The following is a 24,838-nucleotide window of genomic DNA, read 5'->3' as shown; positions in this document are numbered from 1 at the left end:
ACAGCTGCCTACTATGGTAAAGACAATGAAACAATAATGTGAAATATATCAAATAATATGATATATAAAAATACCATATTATAGTTCTAAAAATATAAATATAAAAATGATAATAAATCAAAGGAGCTCGAGGCGGTAGGTCGCCAACATATATTTACTATCATATGGACCGTCAGTTTATTTTTGCTAATGGTTCATGTGATGGTAAATAACAATCATCGCATATGTACAGAAAAAAGTTCATTCATTGACAAGTACGCCTTTTAGGGACTGGTTTGTATTGGTCACTCAAGTAACTACAGACAAGTTTAATATTTTACTTAATATTAAACATATCTATAGTTGAATGATGAATGAAATGAATTCATACTACCTGGTTGATTATATTCCTATAAACTAATAAACAGTTCAACGAGTACAATATTCGTTTTAAGAGCAACACATGATTCTTTCTCTCCTCCTTGACTGATTCCAAATAACCAGTAGAAAAAGATTTTTTCTTCAAAAGTGCTATATAAATCTCAATAATTTTTTTTACATTATTGTTCTATTTTTTTTTAAAGATAAAATTTTTAGTCGATTTATTTATTGTGTCAGTGTTGTGTTTAATATAATGTTGAATCTACACATGTCCTCTGGCAACCCCGTTTAGAACGACAGTCCTGATAGTTATTTGTATTTAACTGGAGTGGCAAACAAGATGACGACCTACCTAATGTAAAATGTCGCTATTTATAAGGGAGAAGGGGATTGTTATTAAAGAGGACTAGATCCTATTGCTATCATACGAAAATATTCCATTCAAGATGACATTATGAATGATTCCTGTTGTAATGTTATGGGCTAACTGACCTGACAGTTCCTACTCATCCTATTATCCTCCAATGATGCTCCACCGGCGTGTAAGTACCGTTAATCTGTACAGATTTAACATTACATTATCAGAAATAAAAAAACCCTAGGCTAAGGTAGCCTATTTTAGGCACGGATATCCATGACCAGCATCACTAATATAATGCCATCATGTCAAACACACGACAATAGCAAAATACGTAAATTTGTACAGCCCTAGGACATTATATTATAATATACAATACCAGTGATATCATTGCCATTCCGAAGGACTATACCAGGCGTCATTTGTTAAAATGATGTCCGCAGTGTTATTCATATACTCGTATATAGTTACGATAGTTACCACTTACTATTAGGTAGGTAAGTGGTAATTCAATAAAATTAAAAAAAGAGTAGCTAGTCATAATTCAAAATGTAATATCAGATTATGGTAGCTTTAAGAATGGTTATAATTAAAATACTACTGGGGATGAATTAATAAAATATTATTATGACGTCATGTTTTGTACTAAGGTGTGAGATGAGATACTAGAGAACTACATATGGAATGACTCAAGTTCACTTGACTATGTTGATTGTAACAATAACAAAGTATTGGGAGCTCCCAAAAAAATATAATAATTATTATAAAACGGCGAACTGGCTAGCTTACTTTGTAAACCTGTAATTCCAATAATTGTATTTACTTCAAAGTGTAGTGAACTTACTTATTTGTAAATGTTGACAATAATGTATATTTAAAAAAATATCTGAGTTTCTATTTACACATCGTCATTTTAATTTAAATATTCATTAACTGATTTAAAAACGTTCTGATTTCTAGCGTTATTGAAATATTCTTAGACAAATACCAACTGGTTCAGAAGTACAAAATAAAACTTAACAGATTTTGTTTATAATTTCATTTATTCAGACATTTATTTAATTACATTCAGATGTTGTTATTTGATCTGCATTTAGAACGGATATCTTCTGCCGGTGTTAACACGATAGAAGCCAGATCTGAAAAAGAAATAAAACACAAGCATTAGATTTGTGCTTGTCTCCCTAACATAGTAACATAGTAATAATAAAGATAACATTTCTAAAGATGCTTTACAGCATTGTGATTCTAGGACATTTTGTCAAGAAATTTCAATAATTTTCTATCGTGTCTTATAATTTTACTATTTTATTTAAATAAATGTTATGTATATCATTGACCAAGCAATAGAGTTCGCTGAAACTATGCAAAATGAATTGAAAATTAAAATCATAAAAATAAAAAAAAAGTTTGACATACCCAGTTTTATTTAAATCATCATTGCCCAGAGGGAATGGAGCACCACTGCATGAGTTGAATGTAACTTGCCAGCTGCTTTCACATTCAGTTCCTGTCAGATGGTTGTATGTGACACTAGCACCAAACAGTTCCCAGGAACGGTCATGGTCGCACAAGAAGGTCAGACAACCAGGCTGGGACCTGCCACCGTTGGGGAAGAAATCAACGTTGGCAACAATGTCGCCAATTCCAAGACCATCGACTCCACCGTTGGTATGGATAGCCTCAACGTAGACACCGTCGTTTTCAGTGATCTTGTTATCATTGTATATCCATAGAGGACCAGCAGGGTCCAAACCTGTATAACGAAGAATTAATTAATAAACGACATTTATAGATATCGTAAAGAAGTAATATTATTTTACACCAGTTTCTGAGAATATGTAAGAAGTAAGTAGACACTACTAACCAGTAACGCGAGCCACTCTTCCTTCGAGTTCCCTTCCAGCGTTGCCCACAATATGTGCACCCAAACTGAAGCCAGCCAGATGGATGGACTCATAAGGGATACCAGTTACAGAGATGAGGAAACGGACGAACTGTCCCAAACCAACACCAATATCTGGTACTCCAATAACTGCGGTTACGTAGTTAGACAAAGCCAATCGTCTCCAGTCCAAGACAATTACGTTGGCGGAGCCTTTGCCCAAATACGCTGAAAAGAAATTATCAAATTACAGTTTGTGCTAATAATATATCTATCGCATAATCAAGAAATCTAAAGTGAGCTTTAGTGTAAGAGACTCTTTTATTTTTATGTAACATATAACAATTGTAAAACATCAAGCATTTATTTATACGAATAAGATATAAAGTTAGACAAAGCCAATCATCTCCAGTCTAAGAAAATTACGTTGGCGGAGCCTTTGCCCAAATACGCTGAAAATAAATAATCAAATTGCAGTTTAGGTTAATAAAATCTCTATCGCGTGATCAATAATGAGCATTTATTATTATGCTGATGGTAAGACTAATTGTTTACTTTTAGTTTTATGTATAATTTAACAAACGTAAATTATAAATCACTTATTTATCAAAATAAAATATAGAAATTACCATCTCTGATAGTTGGATTGATACCGGCATCCTGACCGCCGAGCCATCCGTGAACAACCACGATGGTGTTGTCTTCAGGGTTGAAGTTTGAGTTCAGAATAGATTCAGAATTGTTGATGATCAAAGTTTGTGCCTGGGTGGGATTATTTCTGTAAAAAAAGAACTAGATTTTTATAAGGTAATTAATATAAATCACACGTTGAATTTATGACTTTATATAGAGATCCTTTCAGTGTCTATAAGGGACTTTGGAATATATCGTTCTTATGCGAAATAGTATAAACTAGTACATAAAATCATTATTAATATTATATGATATAAATAGTGTATTATTTAAGTCAATCTGAAAGTTAATTTATTTCTTCCCTGATTTAGTAATTTACTCACCTGGTGAACAACAAGTAAAGGTTGTTGGCGGGGTCTCTATGGATTTCTTCTAAGAGGGCGTGGTCAGGCTCGGCTTGCAAATCAGCGACATGCGGTAATCCTTCGCCATCGGGGAAGGTCACAAAGCGAGGATACACTCCAAGTTCCTCCTCCTTAATGGGTACCGCAGATGCGAGGTACACTAAAATTATAATTGTTAATGATAAATCCAAAGTTGTAATAATAAATTTAGGATGAGGTTCAGAAATATTTACGTAGAACAGCTGTCTACCAAGTTAATGGAGATACCTTGACTATTCGTGGGTGATTAGAAATTCTATATGGAACACATTAAAACTCAGGATCAATTGCATTTACACCCACTTTCATAATATACATTATTACCCATATGTGCACAACAATTTACAATTACTGTTTTAATTCTGTCATACAATAATATAATAGTTAATGGATTGGAGAAAAGAGATAATAGTTAATTGTAATTGTGTTTTATAGTAACATATGATATTTGGTTAGCCTTTCATGTACAGGAAATCTATATATATAATTATGTATATTCACAAAGAAGTTTATTTAAATTTTAATGTTTAATTAATATTTAAAATTTAAATAAATTTATTTGTATACATAATTATAAATTATAATATTTGAAATATATAATATATAAAAAAGATTGTAATTTATTCATACTATAATTCTTTTTTATATATTTCCCTTTCATATACAGGAAATATTATAATTTATAATTATGTATATTCACAAATAAATTATTTCAATTTTAATATAACTATCGAGCACATACCCGTAGCGATCACACACAAGAGCAAAGATGCCTTCATTATGCTTCTCTAATAAATCACAATATACCTAGTGCAAATAACATTGCTTTATATACTATTTGTTTAAACTATTAAGCATCAATCTTATCATTAGAAATGGTTTCCTGTTGATATGTCAGGTTATTACTATCTATTTGAATTATCTGTTAGAATTAGGATTAGAAATATAAAATTACCTCTTTTTGTCTACTTAGTATAAACAAATGAATTGATTACTGTGAAATTTTAATAGAATAGAATAGAAAATAATTTATTCAAATAAAATTACATTGAAGCACTTTTGAATAGTCATTACATTTTTTTAATCTACCGCTCATTCGGAAAGCTGTCTCATCACAAGAAGAACGAGCAAGAAACTTGCGTGTTGCTCTTTTAAAAAAAATTATTATTACTTTACATTTTTATGTTTAAGAGTGTGAATACAAACCACCAATTAGCACTAATTCAATTAAATATTGAAATAGAAAAATATTGAATATATAATCAACTGGTTAAACAATTAATAAGAGGAAATCAGTCATAGTGATTAGAGCAGACCAGTCCCTACAAGCAGCACCCGTTCACGAGTATGACGGATGAGCCAGCCATAATTATATGCATACCAAAATTTATGATACCCTTTTGGGAATTCTAAGGAAAGGAAGTTGTATAAATACAGGGATGTCTATAATAACAACATGATAACTTCCTTTAACAGCACACAATGAATCTTGCATAGCATACGTCACTATTACTTTATATTTCAACGACATTATTAAACAACTAAGGGATCAGAACAAAAATATCGATACCAGAGCATAAAACACGAAATAAAACGTGTACCGGGCCTAACTTACAGTGGTACTTATAGTACTGGCCTAAATTCTCATTTGTTTATGTAACTGGAATGACAAACAAACGTAAAGCAAGCAAGGAAGTATTTGCCGTCACTTCGCCTACATACATGAATAGAAGCACGTACATAATTCCCATTAAAATGTTGATACGAGGAAATTAAAATACGCTACGATTCTTTTCTAAGTATTGATGCCGCAACAAAAATCAACTATTGAACAACAATTAATTGCTGGTAAGATTATGAGTACATATGTATTAAATTACCTACTTGGTTTTTATTTAAGGCATATATATAATATTTTTTGTATTAATAACTTTTCAAAATTTATGTAGACATTTACGTAGATGCTCTATTAAAAAATAAATGTCCGTCATAACTTTACTGACTATGGATAGAATTTAAAATATGTTTTATAAAATATGTGTTATAAATCTGTAAAATATGTTTTATAATTGGACAAATTACCAAATTTTAAGTATTTTATTTTAAAAGTAATGAGGTTTCATACAAATATTCATGGCTCATTTCAATTTTTTATAGAGAAATGAAAATTTGTACTTTTTATAGAGAATGTATGAATGAAAGCGTAGCGCCCTCTTTTGACAAATAGCCAAGTTATATTTAACTTAATCCACAGTAACGATTTATTTCTATAATGATCAGTAGTTATTTTTTACCTGCAGATTATTAATTTTTTTTTTTGCTTATGTAAGTATATTTAAATAAAACAAAAACAGAAATTACTATATACTAGTTATAGATATATTATATATACATTGTTTCTGGTATATAGAGTACGAACTTATATCATGTTGATTTGTTCTTTATTAAATAAGACTTAATCCGAAAACAATAAAAAAAATATAAATGGAATTTTCCGCACATAGGTACTCATTAAACATAAGTACCTATTCTAATTCCGTACAAAAAAATGGATAAAAAAAATGTAAAATCACAATTGTAAAATTCAAAATAATTAATGCAGGTTATTAATTTATTAACTAGATAATATATTTTTTATATATTTTTTTAATTTCTACAATTCTAATAACTTAAATATATTTTAAACATATTAGAACTGTATGCTATCAGCCATGAAAACCTAAATGCGGTATTATCAAACATTAATCAAATTAATTTACTGGCATAGGGGTAGGTATGTATAATAATTTGAAAATAATATTAGTCAGTCATAATTATATTATTTTATTGTTTATTAACAAACATGTTACATCATGAACTCATATATTATTGAAGTCCACTTGTTGATCAAGGTCACAAGCGTTAACGTTACCTTTGTACTTAGTGATAATACAACATAAACTTGTACTCAAAATATTAATATTAGCCTTTTCATTCAAGCAATCATAATTAGGTTAGTTTGTGAAGGAATTTGTCGTGTTCAGCTAGTGTTGTGAGGTCTGTGATTGGATGTTTCTAGTTTTTTTTTATTAGTTATTTCATATTATTCTGAGCGGGCATAGCGCCTTAATAAACTTACAGAGCAACTTATATGACGGATGTGACGTCATCTGTTACTGATGAAATTCATTGAAATGTACATATTTTCATATAGTGTTTCCTAACACTATATGACAAACAAACAAAACTAATAGATTTATTTCTAAAGATCCTTCTTTAGAAATAAACCTATTATTTTTGTTTAGATTAGTTCTTGTAAATCTTTGATAAACCAAAATTTTTGCTTAACAAATAATAAGTTGCAGTTAATAGATATTTCATATAAGGACTGGTTCCTTCATTAAAATATCCATTAACGAGTATAATAATTTTACCATATTATCATTATGTTTACCATTTAAACTACATAATAAAATTAAGTTATACAAAAATGGTGTTTATTGTTACTTCTAATTTTAAAGTATATGTTTGTGATTTTAATTTCTTAATAAATAATATGATTATATATTACTATTGTTTCAATTTCCATCATCTAAAGTTTCTACGAAATGTTTGTGTGGTATGAAAGAGCGTAATGTATTACTTATAACGTTATGTATATTTCTGTTTCTTTTCTATGTTCTAGTAAATTATTGTATCATATAAATAAATATTTACAACCTTCAATAAATCTCTTTTCACCAATATTTTCTTTCTTTTATTACCTACCTAAATATTTTAAGACATCCAAAATACAACATAGGTAAACAAACTTGGAACAATACCCAGTGTGCAAAGTTTCACCAAGTATCAATAATCGCTACAGTAAATATTGAGACTTTATTACTACAATCAGTAAATAACATTAATTATATGGACGTTGTGATTTATGTAATCATGAACAATAATATTGGAAATAAAATATAATTACAAAGCGATAATATCTAATCTATAAACAATAGATTCATTTATTAATATGTTGGAACATAATACCTAAATTGATATATTTTCTAACCTGATATAAAATATATAAAGATTATTGAATGAGCTCGCTCAACGAGCTATGGAAAGAGCTATGCTTGGAGTTTCTCTAAGGGATAAAATCCGAAACGAAGTGATTCGCCAGAGAACTAAGGTCACCGACATAGCTCTTCGCATCTGTAAGTTGAAGTGGCAGTGGGCTGGTCATATCTGTCGCAGAACCGATGCTCGCTGGAGTAGGCGTGTTCTAGAGTGGAGACCGCGAATTGGCAAACGTAGTGTAGGACGCCCCGCAGCTAGGTGGAGCGACGACTTACTTTATAATAAAATTAAGTAGGGTTGCGGGTAATTTCTTAATAAATAATATAATTATATATTACTATTGTAACTGGATGAGAAGGGCTGAAGATCGTGCCCAGTGGCGTGCCTTGGGAGAGGCTTATGTCCAGCAGTGGACTGCAGTGGGCTGATGATGATGATTGAATGAATGTGCCCTATCTTATTAACAAGCTATGTAGTATAGCTTCGAAAACATTACATTTTCAGGATTCTAACTTGGTATAATAAATAAATATTAGTAATAATAATTATACGTTATATAAAGTGCTGTATATAAGTTCATTTGTTATTATAATAATAATAACTTTTATTTAATCAGAAAACAATATATTGTTGACGATACTGATATATCGTACACAATATTGGCCATTTATCGTGTGATAGGAATTTGCTTTCCAAGTATGTGTATCCAAACATCAGGATTATTTTGACCAATTATACAAACAAATTTTATTGTATTGTATGAATATATATTTCTGTTCTATTATTTTTCATCTAAAAAAATAAAACGCATATAAAATAATAGATAGAGCGGATTTTGCGAAAGCCAAAATGTGCATATTATGTTTATATAAGCATACCTAAAAAGTCCCTAAATTATTCGCAAACGCAATCATTACTACTAAAAATTAAAACATGGTGATCACATATGCGAGTATAAGTGTAGCGAACACCTTGATAAGATTTTATATTATTTTTAAATTTTATAATAATATTCTTTGTCATATTATTTTTGTTACTTTCTATTCTATATCGCTGTCATACTAGTCGCATTATATTTAATATCCGTATTTTCCTCATTAAAACCCGGTTCTGAGGTCTCATTCATAAGACACATTTGATACCTCCGCTTCAATATGTGTAATGCGTTTGTATAGTTCTGAATAAATTTATAGAATGTGCAAAAAGGTGACATATCAGATTAAGAGAAAATAAACTTTAGATTTTACTAATATTATGTTATTATATTAATTCAATTTCAATTACATCAGACTTCAAAGTGAAACATGTATGTATGTAGGCAACGGTTATCACTTACTGTAGTAAATAGCAAACACACTCATTCATCCTTTTTATTATTCCAATTACATAAAATTCCACTGTCGGATTATAACTAGACCTTTGATTTTAGACTATACGTCAAAGTCAATCAGAGCCATTCAGTATTTTTATATATCTTCAAACTTTAATAAATGACAGAGAAATCTAACTATAAAATTAGAAAGTGACTGACTGTCTGAACAAGTTATGCATAATAAAAATTCTGATATTACAATACGTTTTTTGTCCAATGCAAACATTGTATTCATGATTATAATTGTTTATACTCGTCTGGGTGATTTCGATTTATACTTATTATTATATTTATTTGCAAAGTAAAATGTAATTGAGTATTTATATCAGTTGTCTAGTTTTTATAATACAAGCCCAGTTTGAGACTATATAGCCCAGTGTAAATTGCCTAGTTATTATATATATATATAGTTATAAAAAGATAAAATCTGATTCACTGACTCACTAATGCTTAGCACTCAAAACCTAGTGATCCATGGGCTATGGTAACCGTATAACATCAGATGGGCCGTAAGGTCGATTGTTTGACCACTGTGGGTACAAAAAACCTAAGAAAAATGTCTTTCTCACTGGTGTAACAAACAAGGAATAAGAAACTATTTTAAATTTCATCTATGTCAAACGAGGGTTCAAATTTCTTGTCTTGATTTTAGTTACTTTAAATTTTGCGCTAGCGACACCGCGTTTTGTAACTAGTCGTATATTTGTATGAGTATTTCTATAATTTGCACTCAATCAATTTAATCAGTGTCGTAGTGATTAGAATATAATTGTACTTAATCTTTTCATACGTACATCTCAATGAGACCACCGAAGGAGTATTAGTAGTATTTATAACATAAGAGATAAACGAGCTTGCAGCTCACCTGATGGTAAGTGATAAACGCCGCCTACGAGCACCCACAACCCCAGAGGAATTGCAAGTGCGTTGCCGGCCTTTTTAGAAAGAATAAGCTCACTTATTTTCTCTTTTTGTTTCAATATCACATCAGTTCGGAAATACCATTGCTGGGTGGTTATTCCACAACGTGGTTGTGGTTCGACAAGTTTATAGAAAAACGTACGGTAGAGAACCGAACAGAAAAAAAAATACCATCCTGGTGATAGTATTTTTTTTTCTGGCGTATAGTATGTCGCTATGTATGTTACTTGGTAGTCATTATATTATATATACATTGTTGCCATATATAGATTATGATCTCTCCCTCCTCTCTAAATAAAACTGAGGTAGAATTGTCAACGGCATGTAAAGATTTATCTGTCTTATCTATTTCAGCTATCAAGCACATGTCGTAGCTATGCTTAGGCATACAATAATAATGATACAATACATATAAAAGGAGAACAAAGGTCCTTAAATATTAATAAGAAAGAGATATCGAAGTTTTACTTCTTCATCTTTCTTTTATACATAGTAGTTACATTTCTTATCAAATATTTATTTGCTAAGGTCTTCAAGCTACTTTAAATGGAAAATAACAGGTTTAAATTAACCAAGGCCAGTGAACTGTTTGTAGTGTAATTGGACTGTAGCACACTAGCTGTTCCCGTGGCTTCCTCTGTACATATTTTCAGCCCTATTTCTGCCCTTTCTAGATTATATATTAAGATAAAAGATAGGCTGTCTAATCCTCATTAACACTATTTATCTTCTAATCAGTTTTATTAACTTCTAAACAGACTGTTAGTCGTAGAAATGTAGAATAAAGAACAAACATACATATAGACACATTTTCACAATTATAATATTAATATTAATATGGATTTGCAACATACATTTCCATCCTTCGCAAATAATCAATTTAATCAGTATCACAGTGATTACAGTGATTAATCGCTCTAATCATATCAGCTTACGTAGCACATTAATGAGACCACCAATATTTGTTGTCAGGTGGCCATTAATCAACCGACGTCAAAATGGTTTATGATTCAATAGTATTCTTAATAGACTGACGAATAGGTACAGTTAAATTGAACAACTGTATATTTTTTGTATGAATAACTATATAAGAAGATTCAGAAGCGTTTCTCTCATGCACACTCACAATTTGGAATTAAATATCAGGGTTAGCAACGCGCAAATCATATCTTTGGTAATTCAGGCGTATATGGACGCCTGCGTCGTATATGCTGCGGAATCATTAACCTTCAGACGGACCAGAGTGGACTTTATATTCTTATTATATGGTGGCTGTGTGGTGTGACAAGAATGGATAAGATAAAGAATGAATACATTAGAGGAAGTATGAAAGTGGCACCGGTGTTAGAGAGGTTGAAGAGTAATCGTCTATCATGGTATGGACATGTAATGCGTAGGAAATAGGATAATATTTTAAGAAAGGTGTTACATATGAATGTGGATGGTTATAAGGATAGAGGAAGGCCGAAAAAGAGATGGATGGACTGTGTGAAAGATGATATGGTAAGAAAGGAAGTAAATAACGCGATGACTGCGAACAGGGATGAATGGAAGCAAAGAACATATTACGCCGACCCCAAATAAATGGGATAAAGAAGAAGCAGATGATGATGATATTTGTTCTCTGTGCACAATACAAAGTCATTATTACCATGGTGCATTAGTACAATGGTCTTCCAGTATTCGAAATTCGTTTCTATTTCATTTAAATTTTAAGTTACAATATTCAGTTATGACTTAAGACAGATTATAAACTAAAGTGTAAATATTATATTGTAGTAAATATTTACCTATCTCAGAATTAAAAACATATAACCAACATACTGCTATTTATTTGGAAATATCTCTTGTATCAAACATAAAATTGTATTCTATACCGTCCTAATATCTATAATTAGGATAGTTGTAGTCATGTGTCTTTTTATGGCCTTTTACATTATTTATAATTCTGATTTGTACAATTGTGAAGTGTAATAATAAGATAATTATGTATAATAAATATAAGGATTAATAAACAATCAACACCAAAAATAATGACAATGTAGTGATAAACGTCACGGATAATAATACTTTAATGATATTGATTCGCAAAGATTACGAGTAGTTTGTGAATCATTAAATACACATTTCGCCATTGTTCTATTTAAGTTTTGACAACTATATCCCCATATAAATACCCTAATACAATAAATGAAAATAATGAAAATGAATACAGCTTGTGAATGCATTGAACTTTGTTATATTTGTAAATGCAATTAAAAACTCAAAGACTGGGTACACATAACTGTATTTCCATTATATTCTAAATTAATAAGTTTTTTTTATTGATGATAATGGAATGGTGCATTCCAAAGACGGGTGTCTTCCAAAAGTCCTAAGAGTTAAACGTCATGCCTATGTATCTTGTAGCTTGACTCTCTTATCTCCAAAACTCTTGCAAGTTCCTATAAAAAAAGAGAATTGCGCAGATGTCTTTATATAACAGCTACGTCAGTACAACCATGGTTTCACCTCACCCAAATATTCCATAAATAGATTGAAATATTATTAGATGGTTCTAATGTAGAAGTAGTATTAAAATATGTACGGACATAATAAATCAACTATATGTATGTTTATAATGATAAATATACATATAGTTATGACAATGTATGTTTACAAAATAAAGTCAAAAGTACAGTTGTTATTCAAAATATTTCACAGGAAACTTCTTTGAACTCAGTTAATCTATGTATTACTTATTTGCTAATTGTTTATTGTGTATATCATTCTATAATCTATAAATTCACTATATTCGCTTTGATTTATCACCAGAGTACAATCACTGATATTAAACTTTATTAATTTATTACTTTAATCTTCATATTTATAAATATTATTATCAAAAACAAATTTATTGTGCAATCATGGATTACTAATTTATAATGGAAGAACTATACGTCGTTAAACTATAATTTGAAATTAATATATAGCAGTAATATTTAGTTACATTTTTCTCTTAAGTACCTAACAGTTAAATATAGCCCTCCTCTACGCCGTGCTATAGCTACGGGTATAACAAAAAAAATGACTGGTAGATTCACTTACGACTCGTTGTACTATTTTTGCGAGCACCATGCTACTAGCAAAAATTGTAGCTCTTTAAGTCTATCTTTAAGGCATACGAGTAGTAGCTCTATCATAAGGGTACTATACTTAGTGACTTTCGGTTTTGTATACCCATTACAATTTCTAATAATAATAAAAATATTCAAACAGTTAAATTTAAAAAATACGGAAGATCTCTGGGGCATGTCAGTTAAAGTAGTTAGTTCATTCATAGATATTGTTGATAATGGCGTGTTTCTTCAATTAATGAAATTTACCAAATTAATTCCACTGTTTAAATCAGGAGATAGATTTGAGCTAGGCAACTATAGACCAATTTCTATTTTGCCAGTTCTAAGTAATGTATTTGAAAAGATTATGTTTAACCAAATGTTAAAATACTTCAGGGATAACGGACTGCTTCACTGTCACCAATATGGTTTCACCGCCGGTAAGTCTACTACTGATGCAGGTGTAGCGCTTATTACACATATATTCAAATCATAGGAGAACTCACAGGATGCTCTCGGCGTTTTTTGTGACTTATCGAAGGTGTTTGATTGCGTAGATCATAAAACACTTTTGTATAAGCTCGAACATTATGGTATTAGAGATAATGACCTAAGTCTAATGAAAACTTATCTAGAGGATAGGGTGCAAACTGTAGATATTGATGGGGTAAAGTCTAAGGGAACTAATATAAAAATGGGCGTTCCTCAAGGTTCAATCTTAGGGCCATTTCTCTTTTTAATTTATATAAATGACCTTCCCTACATGGTAGAGAAAGTTGCAGACATAGTGTTATATGCGGATGATACTTCGTTAGTGTTTAAAATTGATCGCCAATGTAATCATTTAGACGATGTAAATTATGCTATCTCTGCTATATTAAATTGGTTCACATGTAATAATCTATTATTAAACTCCAACAAAACTAAGTGTATTAAATTCACGCTTCCTAATGTAAGACAAGTAAATGCGCAGCTATTGCTTAATGATGAAATAGTAAATTTTGTTAATGATACAGTTTTTTTAGGAATAACAATGGACTCGAAGTTACAATGGGGGCCCCATATTTGAAAATTAGCCAGTAGACTTAGTTCTGCTGCTTATGCAATTAGAAGGATAAGGCAATTAACAGACGTGGCGACGGCAAAACTTGTATATTTTAGTTATTTCCATAGCATTATGTCATATGGCATACTGCTGTGGGGTAAAGCTGCCGATGTAAATACTATATTTATTTTACAAAAGAGAGCCATACGTTCTATTTATGGTATGGGTTCTAGAGAGTCATTACGTCAATGCTTTAAACAATCAAATACCCTCACCGTTGCCTCACAGTGCATTTATGAAAATATTATGTATACAAGGAAAAACTTTGATAGTTTCAAGAAACTTAAAGACTGTACAAGTAGAAACTTACGCAATAAAAATAAGTTAATTTTACCTAAATGCCGTCTACACAAAGTTAGTAATTCATTTTATGGTAATTGCGTAAGATTCTATAATAAACTGCTAGAATCTACGCTAAATCTGACAGAGAGACAATTCAAACTTTATATTAAACAAATGTTATTTAAAAAAGTCTATTATAGGATAGATGAATTTATAGATGATAGCAATATATAGCAAGGATAAGTTTATTTGCGAACAACGTTATAATTTATTTTTCATACTGCTTTCTTGATATATGATAGCGTAGCGGCTTTTGTATTGATTGCCGCATGCATCCTCTTGTAAAGTGCGAATACTGTAACTACCATATAGTAATTTTTGTAGCTGCGACGTGGTCGAGTGGAATGAGTAGTCATGCTCACTAAAATGTCCAGACATGTGGCGGAGTGGTGGGCCGGGTCATTGGGCTCCCTAAAATATGGTCGAGCGCAGTGATGGCTGGCTCATCCGTCATACTCGTGAATGAGTGCTGCTTGTAGGGACTGGTCTGCTCTTATCACTACGACTGATTTAATCTTATTGTGTTTTTATATTTGAGCCTAAATAAATTAGTGGTGGTTGGTAGTTTGTATTCACACGTTTCGACTTGTAAAATGTGAACTTACAAGGATTGTTTAAAAGAGCAACACACAAGTTTCTTGCTTATTCTTCTTGTGATGAGACAGCTTTCCGAATAAGCGGTAGATTTAAAAAAATGTTGACTATTCAAAAATGCTTAAATTAAGTTTATTTGAATAAATGATTTTCTATTCTATATGCATTATTATAACAATGAGAATAATAATAATGATAATATTATTAATTATATAAAAAGAGTTTTTATTATTATGGCGAGTATGTTCAATATTTATATTTGTAAATTATCTGGCTATTTTAGTATATTAATTATATTATTAATATATTAGTATAATATTATTATCAATATATAGTATATTTTATTGATAACGAATTAGATATACAAAAAAATATTATAAAACTATTTTTGTTTTCGTAAACCTAACACGAAAAGAACAGCAAACATAAGTTCACAAGCAACTATACAACTTGGCGATGCTGCTTAACTAACCGAGATATCCAGTACATACAAATGTTCGTGTTTTATTCTCTCGGTCTCCACTGACAAAAATATCCTCGATTTTTTTTATTATTTAATATATTTTGTTGCAAGCGACATCGTTTTTGATATTATGTAGTAGTATGTATGTTTTATTCATTACAAAGTCATACTAGATGACGTAGTAAAGCAGTAGGAATACGTTTGTTTTTTATAAATTTATGTACATTAGATTATTAAGAGAATTGTAGTCCCTAAATTATTTGTATTTCTATTTTGTACTAGCTCACACTTATATCTTAAATATTACTTATTCAACATACTTTTATCTATGTGTCGTATGTATAGTTAATAATTATAAAATAATTAGGACTTGAGAATAGAAATTAATAGAATGTGCCATTTATCTTTTCTGTGATAATTCCTACTTCATTAACAAATGAAATCATTGATGATAAACGACAACAATAAATAAAATGTTCATATCCATCCATCTTTAATTCTATTAGTTAACAAATTCCCTAATTTTATTTTAGTTGCCAAATTGAAACTATTCACAATATTAATATTATTTTCAGGGATATTTTTCCAGCTTTCGTTAGCATATTTGTAAAAAAATCAAAATTCCTTTAGCTATTTTTACGTGAAAGCTTAAGCAAACAGATAACAAGTGGTTTTTGGATTATCATGATTATAATATTTAATTGTAATTACTGATAAATAATATATATGTCGGTCTATTTGTATGTCGTATATCGCTAATATAAACTTTAGCGACCTTATTACTGAAACTATTCCTTTCAAGATAAAGTTGCCTGGAAACATACAGATAGACCGACACATATATTATTTACTATTTATATCACTAAATTTTATTTTAAATTTTAAATTTTATATTTGATATCTAGTGCATAGTAGATAGAAATTTTTTATTTTTTATTTCTGTAGATACATAATTACATAAAAAAGTCGTAGTTTCCGAATTATTTATACTACCATATCACACCTAAAATGTAATTTTTTTAACCTTCCTTCATCTCCGAATAATATTTTAGAAAGTATACACTAGCATGAATATATATATACGAATATCTACATCGTTGTATGTAGAGGTAATGGTAATAACATACAAATAACTTACTAACAGTTTTCACAAACTGTGAATTACTTACAATTGATAAGGATACTTACTGTAAATCTCAAATTAAAACTAATAATTTGCTTCAGGACCTAATCAAATTAATTAAAGCGAAGTAGTATGTGGGTGACATACCGAACGTGCCATGACGAGAACCTAAGAAACATAATACTAAATGACCAAATATGGTGACAGAATGTAGTACACAAAAATAATAGTAAATTCATACCACCCGTGATTAATACAAGTAAAGTCACAACTTAACGCTACTAATTACATATATGTACTTTTATATTTATTGTTATACATGCATGTATTATCAAGAATTATATTAATATATCAATTGCAAATCATCTCTAAAGATAAGTATACATACAAAAATAGTATTATATAAAGCAAACTCAATATGCAACATCGCATATTTTCTGATAACAAAGCACGATGAAGACGTCTCTATTACTGTGTGTCATCGCTACGGGTATATATATATTTTTCTCAAAATTTAAATATAATCTCATATTAATGTAACTACATAGATGTTTACTGATGATCCCTTTATTATTTGATGTTACTAAACATTTTAATGTTACCTTTATTTCGTCATTTATATTTTTTATCCATTGTGATTTTATTTTTAATTTTAGCGTACATCGCAACTGCGGTGCCCATTAAGGAGGAGGAACTCAAAGTATACCCCCGATTTGTGTCTTTCCCCGATGGTGAGGGCTTACCTCATATCGCTGATTTACAAGCAGAACCTGATCACGCTCTCTTAGAAGAAATCCAAAGAGATCCCGCCAACAATCTGTACCTATTGTTTACTAGGTAAGTAACCGAATATTGTCAGCTTTATTTTTATCAAATTATGTCTTATTTTTATATATTATGAAAGAAATCACTTAAAGCTACAAACATTTAGCGAACATTAACCAACCTGCAATATACTGTTCTGTAAATTCGTAGGTATGCGGTAAATATTAGGCATACATATATTTATATTTATTATATGGTTATTTGAACCTAGGACTTGTTTGTCTTTTTTATGGAACTTATATTGAAAACAAGCTAACGACATACCTGATGAAAAGTGATAACAGTCATGAATACCACACATTGTTTACTAATTAGATATAAATTACAACACAATCAATTCTAATCAGTGCGATTTTTTACAATTCATGCTATTGATTGGTTTATTTGTCAACGGTACATATACTTTTACCCCCAGGAACTAAAAATGAAAACATGTTATTTTTTTCAGAAATAATCCTACTCAGGCACAAACTTTGATCATCAACAATGCTGAATCTATTCTGAATTCAAACTTCAACCCTGAAGACAACACCATTGTGATTGTGCACGGTTGGCTCGGCGGTCAGGATGCTGGTATCAACCCAACTGTCAGAGATGGTAAATTGTTAAATTATATTTGGATAATTCTTCAAGTATTTCCTTTTTTACATTATCACACATCACATACATCACAGCAGTTATTCAAAATCTGTTTACGTATATATTTTAGAATTACCATAATGATAACTGTCTAAAATTAAATAATCTATAAAAATGTTATTCCTTTTCAGCTTATTTGGGAAAAGGCCCCGCCAACGTAATTGTCTTGGACTGGAGACGATTGGCTTTGTCTAACTACGTAACCGCTGTTATTGGAGTACCAGACGTTGGTGTTGGTTTGGGACAGTTCGTCCGTTTCCTCATCTCTGTAACTGGTATCCCTTATGAGTCCATCCATCTGGCTGGCTTCAGTTTGGGTGCACACATTGTGGGCAACGCTGGAAGGGAACTCGAAGGAAGAGTAGCTCGCGTTACTGGTTAGTAATGTCTCTTAGTTAAAATACATTCTTAATAACAAATCAATAGGAATAATAAATTATTAATATCTACAAATGTCGTTTATTAAATAAAATTCTCCATTGTACAGGTTTGGACCCTGCTGGTCCTCTATGGCACTACAACGATAACAAGATCACTGAAAATGACGGTATCTACGTTGAGGCTATCCATACAAACGGTGGAGTTGATGGTCTTGGTATTGGCAGTATTGTCGCCAACGTTGACTTCTTCCCCAACGGTGGCAGATCCCAACCTGGCTGTCTGACCTTCTTGTGCGACCATGACCGTTCCTGGGAACTGTTTGGTGCTAGCGTCACATACAACCATCTGACTGGCGCTGAATGTTACAGCAGCACACAAGTTACTCTCAACTCATGCCGTGGTCCTCCTTTCCCTCTGGGCAATGATAATTTAACTAAAACTGGGTACGTAAATTTTTTTTTGTATTATTCTTCTTACTACATGATAAAATATTGTAATTATTTTAGCGTTATGATTTCCAATATCAATTTAGTTTGCTATATATATGTTCGTAGGTATGTCACAAATAAACAGAGTATTCAAAATTTCGAAAATCGAGTTAAATAAATATTTTTAACAATTGTACTTAATACATTCATCTTATTTCTATCTTTGTATGAATGTTGATCTATTCAAACATTTTACAATTCATATAATATTCTATGTTCCCAAATTATCTCTACCAAATATAGAATCTGGGATAACATAGCTGCACAATGACTTCTTTAAAATCTTCTACGAATCAGAATTATTAAAAATCTTTAATATATTTTTTGCAAAATATAGTGATTTGTTTATTTTTATAAATATTTTCATATTAGAATCTTAACTATAAAACCTCACACTCATGTTTTCTTTCTTTTTCAGATCTGGCTTCTATCGTGTAAACACAGGCAGAAGATATCCTTTCTAAATATAAGTAGGATAACAATAAGTGGATATAATTAAGTTACTGAATAAATGAAATAATACACAAAATTTATGGAATTTTATTTTATTTTTCTAAACCTTACTTAGCTTACTATTTACGAGTATACAAATTTTTGACATTGTCTAAGAAAGACTTATATCAAAAAACAAACATTTTTACTTTTTAATAAAGATCTGAACTGAATCTGAATTCATTTCATCGCACAGATGTTTGAATCAAACCTTAAACCTTTTTAATATATGTAATTACCGAATGTACAGATATACAAATCAAGTCAAAATTTATTTATGATGTAGAACATGTTAACCGCTTATGAACGTAACATTATATGAATTAATATTTTTTCTCTGTCATTATTGTTATTATACAATATTAATATACAATTTAAAACTTAATACTTAACTTATATACTTTATATAATGACACGTTTACTATTATGTACGTCTTTGTGATTTTTTACTAGCAATATAGTAAACAACTCCGTTTGATAGTTTGTATCAATTCATTCCTAGTAGGATGTAAATAATCGCTGAAACTATTAAACTGCAGGTACATATTCTTTCACTACTAGAACTTCTATTCCTTAGTATAAATATAGAAATTATTGACGTTATTTAATATAATAACATACTTTACGACAGTTATATTAGATTAGGGGTAGTAAAATTTATTGTCAGTTAGTCAGTTACATCTTAGTAAACACAGTACGAACGTCTTATACTAAAATATCAATATGTAACTTGTCTGATCTGATGAATAAATAATTCAACAGAGCAGACAAGTTCCCACAATAGAAATCATTACTTTAGCCATCAGAGATAAATTGTAAAAAGTCATCTGCATACCTTAGACTCTATTAGGCATATCGGCTGAAATTTAAACGTTGAATATGTCTCATTTTAAATGACCAATATTCCTGAGTAACAGTAATATTACACATACACCTCTGATGTAATATATATCCGATGCATACATATATCTGACGGTGTATGTACTACTACTATGTAATACTATATTATCTGTGCTACTACTATATCAATCACACAACAGCGCGCTTTGTATCCTGTGTTTCGGTTGTAGGTACGCTCAGACTCACTAACACTCAGTTAAATTACATTAAAGAGACATGAAATTTTATTTCAATAAGCCGGCTATCACGCTAAAACCTCTGTCTGGACATTTTAGTGACTAGAATTGCCTGAACCAAATTACACTCGACGTCATGTTACAACTTACATTTCTTGGCATAATAATAGCGACATATTTTATAGAATTAAATATAAGCAAACTCTATTAAATATATGTATTTTATTATTACATTTATAAAATAATAGTCACAGGACAATTCACACAGTGCAAGTTAAGCTAGCTAAAGCTTGTGTTATGGGTACTACATAACTGATAATAATACGTAGATTTTTTTTTCGAAAAAATATATATATATATTATACATAGAAAACATCCAGACCGATACAAACAATCATACTCATGAATACAAATGTTTGTGTCGTGTCAGAAATCGAACCCGCGACTATCGAAAGTAAGACGGTGTGCTAAACCGCTAGACCACCGAGGCCGTCAAAAATACCTGGCTTGTATATATATAACTAATATTGTTGATACATCTATTCCCTGACGGGACTAAACTACGTAGGTAAGGTAAGGTACGTCGCAGTACTACAGGAACAAAAATAACTGAAAATAGCCCAAACTTCCTTAAAAATAATATGTACGTACTCTGTATTTTATATAATACTAGCAGCCCGTCCCGGCTTCGCACGGGTGGATATTTTTACTGCATTTTACATTTTTATCTGATCTTAGCTAATTATATGGACTATTTTTTTTTTTATTGGATTGTTTGGGCTATTGTCAGATGAGTAGCACCTGTAGCACTGCGACCTACATAGATCTATTGTGCTCGCCCTTTTCAGAGTTCGCTACCTAGACCCGTCAGGGACAAGAATTGAAGGATATTCTTAGGAGCGATCGTTTTTATCTCCTCGGGAAAGAGTGTAAACTTTCCAAAGGAGATATTTCGTTTATGCATGAGTGGGCTATAACCACATAGGATGTGAAGCGGCGTTTCCTCTTCAGTTTGGCAGAATCTGCAGATACTTGTCGTGCATAGGCCTAGTTTAGCCATATGCTTGTTTAATTTGCAGTGTCCTGTGAGGGCCCTAGTCATCATGCATATGTTGATTTTACTCAATAGCAGTAGTCTATTGGAGTATTTGGTCGAGAAGCCCGATATTAGGTCTTTTGAATGTGTTAATCCTGGCATTTCTTGCCAGTGATTCAGTGCTTCTCGTTTGGTTATTAATTTGAGATATCCCAGTTTTAGGCAACGAGGCACGCCACAGAAGGGTTCGGGGCCCAGTTGGACGGTTTTTGCCCCTAACTTTGCCAGATGGTCGGCATTCTCATTGCCTTCAATATTTGAATGCCCGGGGACCCATCTCAGTATAATATTATTTCTGCTTCCTACTTCATTTAGTAGCAGGATACAGTTTCTAATAAGTTTAGAACGGATTTCGTACGAGTTAAGTGCTAGTAGAGCAGCTTGACTGTCCGAATAAATGTATATGTTCTGATTGATGTAGTTGAGGCTTAGGATTACTTCCAGACATCTAATTAAGACGTAAGTCTCTGCCTGAAAGATTGAGGCGTATTTTCCTAAGCCTATATAGTTGCAGATTTTGGGTTTTACACCGCATATTCCACATCCTACATCATCTCCTATTTTGGTCCCGTCTGTAAACCAGACTAGGTCATGCTCTGAGTGAGTCGGTGTATGGTTATTTTGCCATTCGTCTCTTCCAGATATTTCGATTTTGTAATATTGTACAAAGTTACACTCTGGTGCCATGTTGTCTTCAGGCATTCCCAGAATAGGATCACTCATTATCGAGTCTTGTATAGTTTTTATGGCCAGGGAATGCCAAGATAAACTTATTCTCAGCATATTGGCTTTCGCCTTTTCCTGTATAAATAAAGGAAGGGGCGTCAAGTCCAATAATGCGTCTAGAGCTGCTCCCGGCGTGGTGCTCATATCCTGTAATAATCAGACAAGCAATTCTCTGTAGGCTGTTTAGCTTGGTGGCAGCTGTGGATTGGAGGGTTTTCTGCCACCAGATTGCGCAGGCATAGGTGGTAAGCGGCCTCACCACTGCTGTGTAAAGCCATAGGGCAATTTTGGGGTTAATTCCCCATCTGGGCCCCGCTACCCGTCGGCTTGATTTGTAATTTTTGTTTATTTCGTTGAGAGTATCATTACTAGGTGAAACAATTACTCTAGAATATAACCAATGAAAGCCTTTTTCGAGCAAATTCTCGAGGTCAAGGTATATATAGGTGCAGCAATTCCTGCCAAAGTAACTGCTATCGCTATCTTCCCTGATTGCCCCTACATAGCTACACTACATATGTTCAAAAAGTTATGTAAAGGTATTGAACCAGTCGTGAATATGAAATATGAATATTTATTTTGATAAGGATTAATAGCAAGTTACAAATAAAGGGCTTGTTCCAGCGGCGGCATTTTAATTAAATTTATAAATTAAAAGAACACTTATTGTGACATAACTATAATAGTTGGACACATGCCATCACGATACTTTTTATAGATAATGATGTGTTCTACAAAGTCGTAGTACATCATTTTGTTCTGTCATCAATACTTTTTACAGCGCACGCGCTGTTAGGTATTTTTTATGTGATATTTGTATACCTTGTGTTACATTATTAGAGTTTTAGTACAGATCCCTAATTTTTTTGGAAATATAATATAAGCTATGTTACTCAGGAATAGTGTAGCTTCCTGATGGTGAAAAAATTTCAAATCGGTCCAGTAATTTTGGAGCCTATTCAATACAAACATACCAACAAAAATATAAATCTTTCCTCTTTGTAATATTAGTATAGAAAATAAACAAAAATTTTTAAAAAAATGTATATATATATATATATATATATATATTTAATTTAGTTTGTATTATAAGTATATCTATACCATTTTTGTTATTGACACTGATTTTTATTATTATTGCTACTTATAATAGTGTTATAGTAATAGGGCTGGTTAGCCGTGGTCTTCTTCCATGCGTCCTTGGTCTCTGGGCAATATCTGCAAATCACGAGGCTTGTTGCACGAGTAAATAATACACTGAGGTTCTGTCTTTTTATGTATGGGCAATGCACACACACACTCCGTTACTCACACGTTTTTGGTATATATACTGTATTTTATTAACTGAACCATGTATTTGTGTATTTACTTTTTTTCTGTATACGAGTATACGTAGTACCTTGTGTGTGCACCCGTAACGCAAATAAGTTACTAATAAGTTTTATCTATTTATCTATCTACATTTACTGATACTATCTATGAATGATAATTAAACTAAATATATAGAAAATATGTATACAGCGCGAGTTATTATATTATTCCTAAATTAATAATAAATAATTGGTGGCGTATTATAATACATTAGCAAAAATAGGTTTTCTTATGTTTTTAAATCGTAATTATTAAAAGAATATACATAATATCTGATAATTTACCTATAAATATACAAAAAGTTCTGATACCATATATAAATAAATAATTTATCTAAGATTAATTATAATTTGTGATTTTTGTGAATTTTTACATAATATTATATACATCTTTGACTTGCGTACTCAAACATTGACACAACAAAACAATGTTTTTACTTAATACTATTAAGCATACAGTTTATAAATAACTGTTCTTCTGAAATCACTGTTGATTATATATAAAATATATAAATTGTATCCTTAATAGTATTCAACATATTAATTTATCAGTAAATAATGGTATCCGTATAATATTCGAGAGTTGAACAAATAATGAAAATTGACTGAACTAAGGTACCTTAACCGATATTGTTATTCTACCTCCTGATCAAAAAATAATTGTTGCACTAAAAGGAGTAAGAGTATAAGCTTTCATTTGTTTGTGTTGAGATGCAATTGCGATATCTTGTACATACAAATAGGTCTGTTTGATATCTCGATACCGAGATATTTCGAGACCGATAAAATAAAACATGCCTCATTGACTTTTTTAATATTCACTATATTTTGTTTTAACACATTTTAGTACTATGTATATTTTAGTACAAAGATATACTGATAACTTAGTAATATACTAGCTACATATTACATAAGAGAATCATAGTCCATTGAATATGTTTTACCGTAAATATATTAAACTTCCTTTCATCTAATAATAACTTTCCAGAAAATATAACCTCGCGTGA

The 24,838-nt window shown here is 30.9% G+C and overlaps 2 protein-coding genes across 2 annotated transcripts; one reads left to right on the top strand and one right to left on the bottom strand.

Moving 5' to 3' along the window:
* Window positions 1-1,811: 1,811 nt before the first annotated feature.
* LOC131854491 (phospholipase A1 member A-like) lies at window positions 1,812-4,458 on the bottom strand. The gene is made up of 6 exons (XM_059205621.1): window positions 4,422-4,458; window positions 3,620-3,800; window positions 3,233-3,381; window positions 2,586-2,831; window positions 2,138-2,474; window positions 1,812-1,857 (listed from the first exon to the last, which is right to left on the bottom strand). Exons 1-6 carry the CDS (start codon window positions 4,456-4,458, stop codon window positions 1,812-1,814), a joined length of 996 nt encoding a protein of 331 aa, XP_059061604.1.
* Window positions 4,459-17,191: 12,733 nt separating this feature from the next.
* On the top strand, window positions 17,192-19,535 carry LOC131854490 (pancreatic lipase-related protein 2-like). Its single transcript, XM_059205620.1, has 6 exons — window positions 17,192-17,228; window positions 17,395-17,575; window positions 18,012-18,160; window positions 18,334-18,579; window positions 18,690-19,026; window positions 19,490-19,535. The coding sequence occupies exons 1-6, from the start codon at window positions 17,192-17,194 to the stop codon at window positions 19,533-19,535; spliced, it is 996 nt and encodes a 331-aa protein (XP_059061603.1).
* Window positions 19,536-24,838: the final 5,303 nt, after the last annotated feature.

The sequence above is a fragment of the Achroia grisella genome, unplaced genomic scaffold, assembly GCF_030625045.1.
Source record: "Achroia grisella isolate CSIRO2021 unplaced genomic scaffold, CSIRO_AGI_Agris_v1 utg1186, whole genome shotgun sequence".
NCBI lineage: Eukaryota > Metazoa > Arthropoda > Insecta > Lepidoptera > Pyralidae > Achroia > Achroia grisella.
This window is presented reverse-complemented; position numbering and strand designations above follow the sequence as displayed.